The sequence below is a fragment of the Topomyia yanbarensis genome, chromosome 3, assembly GCF_030247195.1.
Source record: "Topomyia yanbarensis strain Yona2022 chromosome 3, ASM3024719v1, whole genome shotgun sequence".
In the NCBI taxonomy this organism is placed as follows: Eukaryota; Metazoa; Arthropoda; class Insecta; order Diptera; family Culicidae; genus Topomyia; species Topomyia yanbarensis.
This window is the reverse complement of record NC_080672.1, coordinates 50396576-50408856: the sequence shown is the minus strand read 5'-3', so window position 1 is coordinate 50408856 and position 12281 is coordinate 50396576. Positions and strand designations below refer to the sequence as shown.

The 12281-nt window shown below is 39.9% G+C and overlaps 2 protein-coding genes across 3 annotated transcripts; both read right to left on the bottom strand.

Annotated features, from left to right (window-relative positions):
• Nucleotides 1-5479: 5479 nt before the first annotated feature.
• On the bottom strand, nt 5480-6806 carry LOC131690626 (uncharacterized). Its single transcript, XM_058976546.1, has one exon. The coding sequence runs from the start codon at nt 6769-6771 to the stop codon at nt 5821-5823; it is 951 nt and encodes a 316-aa protein (XP_058832529.1). The 5' UTR covers nt 6772-6806; the 3' UTR covers nt 5480-5820.
• A 136-nt stretch (nt 6807-6942) lies between these two features.
• Nucleotides 6943-9337, bottom strand: LOC131690625 (cell surface glycoprotein 1-like). Of its 2 annotated transcripts, none has more exons than XM_058976545.1 (3): nt 7677-9337; nt 7404-7547; nt 6943-7122 (listed from the first exon to the last, which is right to left on the bottom strand). In XM_058976545.1, exons 1-3 carry the CDS (start codon nt 9283-9285, stop codon nt 7082-7084), a joined length of 1794 nt encoding a protein of 597 aa, XP_058832528.1. In that variant the 5' UTR covers nt 9286-9337; the 3' UTR covers nt 6943-7081. The 2 variants fall into 2 exon arrangements, with proteins under 2 accessions (XP_058832528.1, XP_058832527.1); XM_058976544.1 differs by having other exon boundaries at nt 7404-7551; nt 7678-9337.
• Nucleotides 9338-12281: the final 2944 nt, after the last annotated feature.

Sequence of the window (12281 nt, the reverse complement as noted above, 5' to 3'; positions counted from 1 at the left end):
ATGTGATTGAGTTCGACTGTTCCTTCTATGTCCCGGAGTGTCAACGAAGTGAGCCCACGACCTCAGACCGTTTACTGATCCTAACAGAACATGGTTATGGTTATGTGTCGGTTATGGTTAGGTAATTCGTCGTTATTCAGGGAAATGTTGGTCAGCGGTCACGAGTTGACAATGTTTTCTACTGCGATCAACGCGTTCTGATGCACTTCGACGGTAGGTAGTCTACTGGGTTGTAGCTTGCTTAAATTAAACTTCCCGCTACGGGTTAGACGTTTGTAAGTCGAGGAAGCACGACAAATTTAAGGTCCACTACTGGGTACGACTTGAGGCAGATTCGCTAGCTAATTCTAAAATCGAGCTGCTCGATCGTTTGCTTGATCACCTTGCTTGTAGCTTTGATGCTAGTTCCGCGATCGCGTTGTAGAAGACACCCTCCTAGCAATGATGCTTGGAATTGCCATTACGGAAGAATCGGTAATCACCTTTTCTCCGAGTGTCTTCCAAGCAAAACCAGAATCGGTCCGAAATAATCCACCCCCGAGTAAATGAACGGGCAGCTGAAAGCGGCCAGACGAGAATGTGGAAGATCAACCATCGCTGGAGGTTGCGGTTTTGCTGGTTCGGTTTTGCACCACTGATACTCACTCCAGATCGCATGGTAGGTGGCTTTCAAACGAGGAATACGGTAGCGTTGCAGAACTTCGTTTCTGATTGTGGAATGGTTTTGGTGGTTGAAACGTTCGTGAATGTCGGCAATGATCAGCTGTTTGATGCGACGGTTACGAGGAAGAATGACGAGTTCAACAAAATCTCGCTCGGCAAACGTATGTAGAGACTTTCATTCGACCACGGGCACGAGCAATTCCATCCACGTCTAGTAAGGCGTCTTGGAACGGTGGATTGTTCTTAATCATCTTCGTCCACTCATCGCTCGCAGAGTGCTTTGCGGCCAGCACTGTGATCTCATCGATATAGACTTCCGACTGCGCTTGGCGGAACAAGTAGTCTTCCGCTTTTGCCAGCTCTAGTTGCACCAGCGGTCCAAAGACACGATGTTCTTGTCTCGTCGAGTGCTGCAAATTGTCGACATACCGGAAAACGAAAGCCGTGCTACTCAGAAGAGTGGTCTATTTCGAGTATTCTTGCGGCCTTATAATAGGATCCATAATTCTGGAATGAATGAGTATGTGGGCTTCTCGCTTTCTTTAAGCTAGGAATCGGGAGCCAGACGTGTTTGTTTTGTTCAAGAACTTCTGGTCCCCAGAACCAGCGACTATCCGGCGATAGATTGGGAAGACGTGCCCACTGCGTCCCTTCATCGCCAACGTTCTGCTTCGTCGGAATACAAAACCACACACCAGCTCACGTCGATTCTAAAATTTCACTGGCGCAACGAATGGGCTATATCGCCGGTGGTCGGATCTCAGCCAGCATAACACGTCCTTGCAATCGGTCCAGAAGTACCGCTTGATAACCGTGATGGACAGTGATGCCATTATCGTATCCGCCAATCGGAGTAATGTCGCTTGTAGTACGGACTTCGGGATGAACGGGAATTTCAAAGGCTCTTCTTTCGTTTTCGCACCTATCAACTAGCTCTCAATAGTGAGCCCCTCGCGAAACCGAAGATAGACGACCGCCGTGATACCTTTCTCATTCGCATCCATAAATGTGTGCATTTCCACCTCTACCTCAACGATTGTTGACGTTCGGTAACATATCGTTGCTTACACAGATCGTACCTTCCAAAAAACGGCCAGCCACGTCAACCATTTCTCTAACTGCGTGTCTTCTATAGAAGCATTCCAGTCCCTTGATATTCTTCATATTTTTTGCAGAAGAACCTTCAAAAACATCAACAGGTGCGTAATCAAACCCAATGGATCGTACACCATCATCAATGTGCGGAGAACTTTGCATTTGGTCGGCCGCGACCGCCGGAGAGCAGATTTTCATCGTAACGGGAGGATATTTTGAAAGTGAATCCGACTGTCGTTGTATTGCACCACATTCAGGGCACCTTTTCTGTGGTGGCTTCGTCATCGATGTTTAGGTTCCTCTCTTCAAGCGTTGTCTGTTTCAAGTCTACCATGATCGTAGCGTAGTTTAAGTTTCGAATTTCAAGCCCAGCTTGCTCGTGAATCTTTGACTTGTGCGTTGTGCGAGCTTCACTGCGTCTTCCTCTGTATCACTGCTAACGAGCATATCATTAACGTAGTATTGCTTGATGATTGCATCGACAGCCTCTTTATGGTTCTGCTCGAATCGTCTTGCGTTCAGGTTTTTGACGTGCGCGGTGAATAGCATGCGCCGAAGGTCATCACCTGAACGACGCACAGTGGCACGACGAGTGACAAAACCCCTTGTAATTCTTTTGTAAATATTTATTTTATTTTTCTCTCAGTTTGAATAAAGGTATTTCAAAATTTTACTATAATCGGATGAAAAATGAATTTTTAGCATATCGTTGAAGCAAGTGATGTCTGTTCAATTCAATTCATTAGAATTGTTAGTACCTTAGAAATTCAAATGGCGATATCTCAAGAACTGAACAGCCGATTGGATCAATTTAAGTTCATTGGAAAGAAGAATGAATATGCTAAGCTATAGATGTGAGATTTTTGTGCAAAACTGATGTACGTTAGTACTACATTAAAAAAACCCAATTTAAAAATTTCATATCATATCAGTAATTTATCTTTATACGTCTTCCAATTTTTGAGATGGTCTCCCATGGGTCACTTATCATGAATCTGACTCAAAATTTAGTGTAGTTTCAAGATATACAGGGCTCATCTTGCGCATTTTTGCGCCGAAGTAGGTATATCTATGTGTTTGAAAATACCCATATGGAGACGCCCTGTAGCTCATAAATCTCCTTACAAATTGATTGTCCAAACAACATTATATTACTAAAAAATTAGTGATTTTTACTAGTTTTGTCGACCATTTCTGCTATCCGATGTGATTGGCTACTATGATTAATGATTATATTAACCCTTTAACGACCAACGCATTCAAATGGGTTTACATAAAAGTAGTCGAAAAAATGAAATATTGAATTTCAAAACTAATAGCAGAAATGGATTCAGCGACCCAAAATTAGTTAAAACCACAAGTTTTAGCCATACAGACCAATTTTTATATTTTTGTCACAACTTTGTATGAACAGGTGCCACTGTGTGACGTAAATACTGGTGAAACATCTCCCTGATGTCTCTGCATACTGCCACTCGAAATTCACGGAAACGGATCAGTACCGACAACAGCGATGTTAGCTTGTTCTGGACCTTTCAGGAGGACTGAGTTTAAAGAAACACCATAGACGGTGGCAACTAAGTCACACACTAGGCGTAACTTGCCCGGCTTATTTGGGTTCACTACAACGAATATTGGTAGGCACCAAATACGCCCACCCTTTTCTTGAAGTTCTTCCAAAGTCAGCTTTCTCACGCCCTCCTTCTTGACATGTTCTTGGACCTTCTGCTCGAGAGCCTCGGTTAGTACTGAATCCATGCTCAAACGGTTTTCGAGACATTTCCATCGGTTTAAAGCAGTCGCTTCACTGTACGGAAATCGAACGTGATTGTGTTTTCAGAGCAGGTCGGTTTCGAAATGGACGGGTCAGGGATTCTCCCCAATGACTCCCATTTCATTGCTTTGTTAAGCTCATTATCATTTTCCAGCCTAAACTCACATCTTCCCACACCTTGAAAGTTTACGTATTCGCCGGCGTCTCCGTTGGCGTTACAATTGTAGCAAATCGTCCACGCCAAGCGAGTATTGGCGGCCATCGGTTTGTTTCGCCCAACTTCACGACTTTTAATTCTGTGCCCGAGATTGGCGTAATCGAAGCCAATTGGTCTTGGACTGATATCGCGGTAGTCTTCGAGTGGTGGTCCACCCAGGTATACTTTTCCTGCTAAATGGAAACTAGTAACGTCTGCGGTTGTATCTATGTATCGCATCGTCGTATCTAAGGACTACTAGTATCCGTTTTATTCATCGATGGTATTGGTTCAATAAGCTACGATATACACGACTTTAACACATTTTAATTATTCACAAAAGAAGTATTCACGAAAGATTTGCATATACATCCACTTCAACTAAATAACTATCCAGTCGAATAAGGGCGGCACCTGCCCTCCCTCTCGTGTCACTGGTGCCACCAGTGTCCATGATGGGCAGATTCCTATGTGCAAGTACAGTAATTAAATGGGACACATTGAAAACCTTGCGAGGAAGATGGTCGAGAGAATGCATCACAACCGATTGCTAACACATCTATGGCAAATCAATCCAACTATCATCACTTGAACCACATATGGTGTCCAAATTTGTGTGCAACTGTTCAATTGCAAACACAGCTTCAAGCACCCCAACATCAACAGCCAGCACCTTTAGCGAGGGGTTTTGTGACCTGTAAGTGCAACAAAAGACAACGAAAAACATCTGATCGATTAGAGATCGGCAGACTAGTCCTGTAAAAAGATCTAGATCACATGAACCATTTTCAGGTCCACTTGAATTTTTAATTGTACAGAATGTGAAATGTTGTTTTTTACGTTGAGCATGCTTTTTAAATTTTTGATATACCGATTCAAAGCCAACAAATAAAAAAACTATATAAGTTTGTCGTCGTAATAAAGTGTGGCAGTCGAATAGTGGTATTGGATTAAATAGAAACGAACGAGGGTGTCTTGAATTATTTTACATACTGTATATAGCGAATGATTGTCTAAACAGTCTGATCTGAGAAGTTCTGGCCAGTTGAACTGTTACACAGGTTCGTTGCAAGGTGACCAGTTGTTTATAAGGAAATGACAGAAATAAAGAGTGAGTGAAATTTCTCTATTCTTCTTCAATGTCGTTCTTCGTCCAGTTCTGATAAACACTCAAAAATATTTGGTTTTTTTAGTTAAATTTTATAAATGGATAAAAAAACCCTAGGCTCCGTTAGGACACCGCAATAAGCAGTATCGAATTAACGAATTATAAAAAATAGTGATTTTATTCATAGATGGTGTTTGATTCACTATTCACACCAATCCCTAAATATGAGTTTGCAAAAGTAGTTATTGTCTAAATCGTCTATAAGAAATATTTTGTCAGAAAGGCGTGCCCTCCTTTGCTAGCCGGCTGAAGCCGCCTATGGATGTAGATGTGGCCACACTGCATACGATGTAAGATAAGAGCTGCACGGTCATACAATTATGAATGGAGCGATCTTTTTATCTGTACATTCGTTACCAAGTAAGCTTAACATCAAGGCCAAGACACATGCCATTGAAAATCTTCATTTAGAATAGACGCCAGGTCGACCATACCTACCGGAGCAAGTATTGGGACTTTCAATTCGATGTTTCAATTGAAAATCTACACACAATGTACACTTGACTTGGGTCATTACATTAATCAGATTAAGTTGTGTTTAGTCTTTTCGGATGCAGCTGACGTCAAAGATACATGGTAGAGAAATTTTATTTTTTTAAAACGTGGATTTATATATGAAAAATGTTTTCTGATCCTGCAGTATTAGGGTCACACCTACAATTCAACTACGGTGACCACTAACCTTTTGCTGGATTAACTGTCGAAATTGTGCTAACCCATGTGGCTAAAACTATTTTTAAATTAGATCGTGTTAAAGTGTTAAACTACATCTATATTTTCGAAACTAACAAATTAAAAATATTTCTAAAGTTTTCAAAACTAAACAAATTTATTATTAGATTTAACTAGTTGAACTGTATTGATTTATGTAATAAAAGAATAATTTTATTCTTCATTTAATAAACCCAACTGAATTTATCTGCATCATCTGACCAGTGAAGAACACTGAATCACATCGCCCTTGGTGCATCTCTGCGCTACGCTGTCAAACAAATAAAAGCGAGGACAGGTTTCCACCCGAAGCTCTCCACGAAAACAGGTAACGAAACGGTTGCACTCAAACGGATGTGGGTAGTTGCCGTTGGGCCTATCGTTGCAAAAGTTTGGCTCCACTGAATCAATCGCGCAGGTTCGCGTATTCCCAGGGATGCAGTCCTGGAGGCGCAGATTAAAAACTCGATTCGGAGCACATTCTTGGTTTCGAGGCGGCGAACTTTCACAGTTTATGTACTGGGTGCAGTTGAATGGGTTTCCGATAAAAGCGGAAATGTGATTTCGGCAGAAAAACGTTTCCCATGGTGTTTCCGGACACTCGGGTGGTGTCGATGGTTGTTCCGTGCTGGGATTGGAAAGCGATGTAGTATCCGGTCTAGCTGTCGTTGACGGAATCGTTTCTATGTTCGGACAGCGATACTGCGTCCTAGGAACGCAGAGAGATACACTTGGTCGGTAAACAGAACTTGCGGGACACGAAAAGCACGGACATGACAGCTGTTCAACGGAAGGACGAAGGCTCAATTTGGACACAGAATCCGACCGAGAGGAATCCTGGATCGTCAAACTTTGGAACTGAAATCGTTCTTCGCAGAAAGAAACGTTCGGTTGAAACACAAATTCTGGTGGACACGTATTTTGAGTGGCTTTCGAATCGCTGCATACGTAGTATTTTCGGCAGTCGGTGGGATCTGAAACAATACCATTCGCGATTCCGCTACAGGGGCGAGGAGCATAAGACCAAATTTGTGCGGAAACGATGCTTCGTTTGAATATCAAAATGATTAGCAATACTTGGAACACAGGAAACGGCTTCATGTTCGGAATTGTGTAAAATAATAACTGCCGACGACCACATCGGCTTTGGTGTTTTATCACCATGACTGCAGCCGATTGTTTACATAAGACTTAGAATTTCGCGGAAACTGTAAATTTACCTAATCTGTATACCAACAATAGTTGGAAGGATTTACTCAGATAAACTATAGCATCTCAAAGTAGCCTTATGCTAGTGGCATTGTACAAATAACAACGGTGTCTGAGACATGGACGTTTTTTCTCTTCTACTATTTATTTATTCATTTGGTGCACGATTCCAACGTTCAAGTGATGATCACTTAATTTTTGTCTAAATTATTTACTAAGAACAATGCCAAATATTGGCAACTTGAGTTCATTCTCTAATCTCGAATTAAGGCTCCGAGATCTCCGGGAGAACTTCACTAGGAACTTCTGAAAATGAACAAAAAAATAAAGTAAAATAATAGTTTTCATGTATAGTCTATAGAACATTGCATGAAAATTTATAACCTCACTTTTCCGACAGTTCAGGGAGCTTGATTACATGGACTTAGAATTTTTTTGATTCCACACAGTGCAAGAAACTTGGTTAGAATTGATTTAAATTCTAGCACCATGTAAACAAACTTGCTGAGCTGTCATTTTTTCACATATGACGTCATCTTGCAATGTCCCATTGAACTCTGAAGGTAATAGTATGAAAAAATCAGTACCTTCCGGCAGCTCCTCTGGTGGAATAATCGGAATAGTATTGTCGGGAAGATCAATCGGGATCTCCGGTTCCTCGTCATCCTCTTCCTCAGGAGACTCCTCTTCGTCCTCTGGCGATTCCACTGTTTCTTCGTCATCTGGAGTTTCTTCAAATATATAATTTTGATACATAAAATTAATTATTTAGTATTTAACTCATGAGGAGGCAATTAGTTCAGAATATGATTGATATTCTAAAACATTTCCTAAAATAACTTATTTAATATTGTATTTACCTGTTGGTAGTTCATTATCTGGAGTTTCGATATTTTCTTCATCATCTTCATTATCAACAGATTCGTCATCGTCTGGTGCTCCTACATCTTCTTCAGTGGTTCTTTTTTCTTCTGGAGTTTCTTCAGGATCCTGACTAATGTCCACTTCACTATCCTCATCATCCTCTGGGTTTATTTCATCACCTTCTTCTTCTTCAGGTTGTTCAACATCTGGAGTTTCCCCTTCTTCAACATCAGGAGTATCTGGGTTCTCCGCTTGTGAATCATCTTGGTTTTCATCTATTACTTCTTCCTCTTCTGGTACTTCATCTTGGTCGGTGGTACGCTTTTCTCCCTGTTCATCCTCCACGACTTCCGGGGCTTCATTGTCCTCTTCTGGGGTTTGGTCATCTGCAGGACTCGCCTCTTCCTCTTCTGGTGTTGGTTCTGGAATTTCTTCTTCTACATCGGGTGTTTCTTCCTCCTCTTCAGGGGTTTCTTCTTCCGGCAATTCTTCTTCTTCCACGGGAGATTCTTCATTTTCTTCTTCACCCTCAGGAATCTCTACTTCTTCGTCTTCTGGAGTTTCTTCTTCTGGGGTTTCGCCTTCTTCCTCCTCAGGAGTCTCTTCGGTTGGTTCATCTTCTGGAGTATCCTCTTCTTCTTCTGGAGTCTCTTCTTCCTCTGGTGTTTCTTCCTCTTCTTCTACTGGAGACTCTTCTTCCTCTTCTGGCGTTTCTTCTTCCTCCTCGGGTTTTTCTTCTTCTACTGGGTTTTCTTCCTCTTCCTCTGGAATCTCTTCTTCTTCTTCTTCTTCTTCTTCTGGAGTCTCTTCTTCCTCCTCAGGTGTTTCTTCTTCTGGAGTCTCCTCTTCTTCCTCCTCAGGAGTCTCTTCAGTTGGTTCTTCTTCTGGAGTTTCCTCTTCTTCCTCTGGAGTCACTTCTTCTTCTTCTTCTTCTTCTTCTGGTGTTTCTTCCTCTTCCTCTGGAGTCTCTTCTTCCTCCTCTTCAGGAGTCTCTTCAGTTGGTTCTTCTTCTGGAGCTTCCTCTTCTTCTTCTGGAGTCTCCACTTCTTCTTCTTCTTCAGGTGTTTCTTCCTCCTCCTCTGGATTCTCTTCTTCCTCCTCTTCAGGTGTCTCTTCTGTAGGTTCTTCTTCTGGTGTTTCCTCTTCTTCCTCTGGAGTCTCTTCTTCTTCTTCTGGTGTTTCTTCCCCTTCCTCTGGAGTCTCTTCTTCCTCCTCTTCTGTTGGCTCTTCTTCTGGTGTTTCTTCCTCTGGTGTCTCTTCTTCCTCCTCCGGAGTTTCTTCCTCTTCGGGAGTCTCTTCTGTTGGTTTTTCTTCCGCAGCTTCTACCTCCTCATCATCCTCATCCAGGGCGCAATTCACTCGCTCCGGTAGATCGCAACTTTGACTTTCCTCATCGAAGAATAATCCAGCTGGACAGCTTCCATCCACTAGGACACCGTTGAAGCAGATTTTGTACATGGAACACGAATCCGGATGACGCACGATGACGCCTTGATTTTCATCGATCGTACAGTCAAAGTCATCGTTATTTCGTGGCGTAGGATATCCGTTGGCTACTGCAGCGACCAGCAGTAGCACTCCGGCCACACATATTAGACCGTTCATTTTGGTTAGATCACTTTCCTGAATCACAGCTCACATTCGAATCTTCAACTGATACACATGATTCAGTCGCACAGGTCTTTTATTGGGGCTTCTAATACTTTGGATTTACCCAGTGAGAAGATAACGGTCGTGATTGACGGGGGATGCTCGCTGATTGCCATTGATTTGAAACGGTTTCAATCAAAATGCGCCACCCGGGAATATAGTTTTTAAAGCAATTGGAAGCAATTGTATTCGTCCAGCAAGCAGTTCTTTGAACAAAGATAACGGTCGCTGGCCTGTACGTTTTGAGTATGACTCAATAGATAAGATGAGGACATCTGTCCAGTGTCCGGATATCAGAATCGTCTGCAGGGCGCCACTTCGAAATGGTGTGAATTGCATAACAGTGTTTTTTTCTCTCTTCAGGCACGGTTCAAGAAGATCGGTCCAATCGGTCTATATTTATCATTTTCAGTGACTGAATCGAATGCAAATTGAAACAATTGATATCAAAGGGAATCGGTGCGTGATTGATCGATGGATTCTGTATATTATCTCACCACGAGCGTACAGTTTGCTGTTAGTAGTATCTCGCAGAGGTAGTAGCGGATTTTGGACTGAAGTTTCAGTTGAAGGACTGCGGAACGACATGAGCTGCACGCAAAGTGCTTTCGCTACTTACATGTGTGGCACATTGAGATTTTTATTTCAAATAAATCAAAATATTATTCTCAAACAGAGCCTTAAGGGGAGCTTCTCATGAGTGGCTCATAAAAAAGGTGTTCTTTAAGGATTTTTTCGAACATGCAAACAACAAGAGAAACATACATTATTTTGCGTATTTTTGAACATATATTTACTAGCAAAAAATTTTTTTTGCTGTTAAAATAATTAAAAATGACGGATTCATAGACAATATTTCGCAGCAACTCGCCGTGGAGACAACTCCGTGCAAGATTCAGCCATTGATTAGAACCTGAAATAAAAAAAAACTTTCTTGTTAGAAAGGCTATACAGGATAGACTATTGTGGATATTGAAAGTTGAAATTTTAAAATATTTTTAAAAAATTAATAAAGTACTTGATTTTTCGGCCTTTTTGGTAGAAATTGTACTAATAACAATATAAAATGAGATTTTGATTTATATAAAACCAGTGTTCTACTTGTATACACATCATTTATAGTTTTTTTTGTAATCGGTCAAGGAAATTTAAGAAAGACAATTTTCATAGAATGGGCTTTATAGTTTTTAGAAGCAAAATAATCAAATGAAAGGAAGCTAACGAGCATGATGTTAGTTAATCAGCTATACTTTGGAACATTGCAAGAATATTCTTTAATAATAATTCATAAAATCGTAACTTTTATTACTGGATATTAGAAAAATATTTTTAATGGATAAAATTTCGATTTCAGTGTGCTCAGGAACTGCGATTTCAGGTTTATGTAAAAGAGAAATCAATTCTGAAGATTTACTCCAATCGATCAATAACGTACTTTGTTTTGCCCACCAATACAAAAGAATTTGAAAAGTGCTCGATTTGTTCGAATATAGGAGATCTAAAAATGTTTGTACTATTGCGTACATTTATTTTGTCAATAACAAAATGTTATGGAAAAAATCAGTGTTTCAAAAATCACTACAATCATCATGCGTTGAAAAAACCATAGTTTGACGAATCATTAAAATCCATGATTTCATCACTCATTCATAAAAAATAATACTGCACTAAAAAATAAAACGATGCAAGTGTGCTTATACTACATACTGTTTTTCGGAAAACAGAAGACAAATGATAAAAAATGGCGTTCTTCATTTGTCTTTAGTACGTCGCTATCTGGTTTTATGAGCATTTGATGGTTTTTTGGTACTATCAAAAAACTTAATTCTCCACAATTACTTCTAGGAGGCTATTCACCAAAATTATTGCATTAGAAAATGCACTGTACTAAGAAAACATTTTCGAAAATACAAAGCCTTCAAAATTAACTATTTCGAAATAATGTAATCTAAACCGTAAAGATCAGTTTTTCAACACAATTCTGCATTTTTTCACTTAAAACAGATATTCAACTGACCTCCTTTTGGTAGTAACTTGGTTTTCTTTAAAAACATTTCAATAAAGGAATGATTTTGATTGACATTTATTTCAATACAAACCGTATACTGAAAGGTGAAAGTATTGTCGAAAATTGCCGAAATCATTCTATTTCGGATTTAGTCGATTATATAGTAAATTTCAATTATTAACAAATGCAATATGCAATATGATAATTATTTTTCATCTTTTGAGATTCCAAACTTGATGGGGAATAAGTATGGCTAAATAGAAAAGAAATAAAAATTATACCTTTCATCTAAAATTGAAATCATCAATCCAACCAACAATCCTTAAATAGCTTTGGCTATTTCGTCTCATTTTAGAGTGCAGTTTAGAAAAAGATCAAATTATGAGAAACATAACTCTATATTATATTTACGTGTGAATTACTGGCAAACGGAGTATTTCGACAATTTAACTCCATACCTTCATCCGTCGGTTGGTGAAATAAAACGTTTGAAATATCCTATGTTGTATTTTACGATGAAGCAGTTTAATTCAACAATGAGATTAGTTGAATTCCAGTCGTTTGTGTCTTGGCTGAAAAGGTAGTGTAACGGCATATGCAACTGTGTCTGGACTAAAACAAGCGTTACAAGCTGAGACAAGCTTTTCAAGCTTTAGCTCAGGTAGGCTTTTTAAGTTTTGTGCTAGGCTGAAACGTTCGTGTCCAGACTGAAACTGACAGCATCAAACCAACAAAGTTGGATTAATATTTTCTACAAAAACTTAGTTCGCCCAAATATAAACTAGACGAAACCAAAAACTCAACTATTTTTTTAGTTGAAATTGTGATGAATCGATTTTCCGTGTATGAATAGCATAAAATGCCAAAATGTTATTTAACAAAAACTTAAATAACTCATACTCCATTAGCTGTAGCTATACACTTTCTTCGACAAAATTACTCC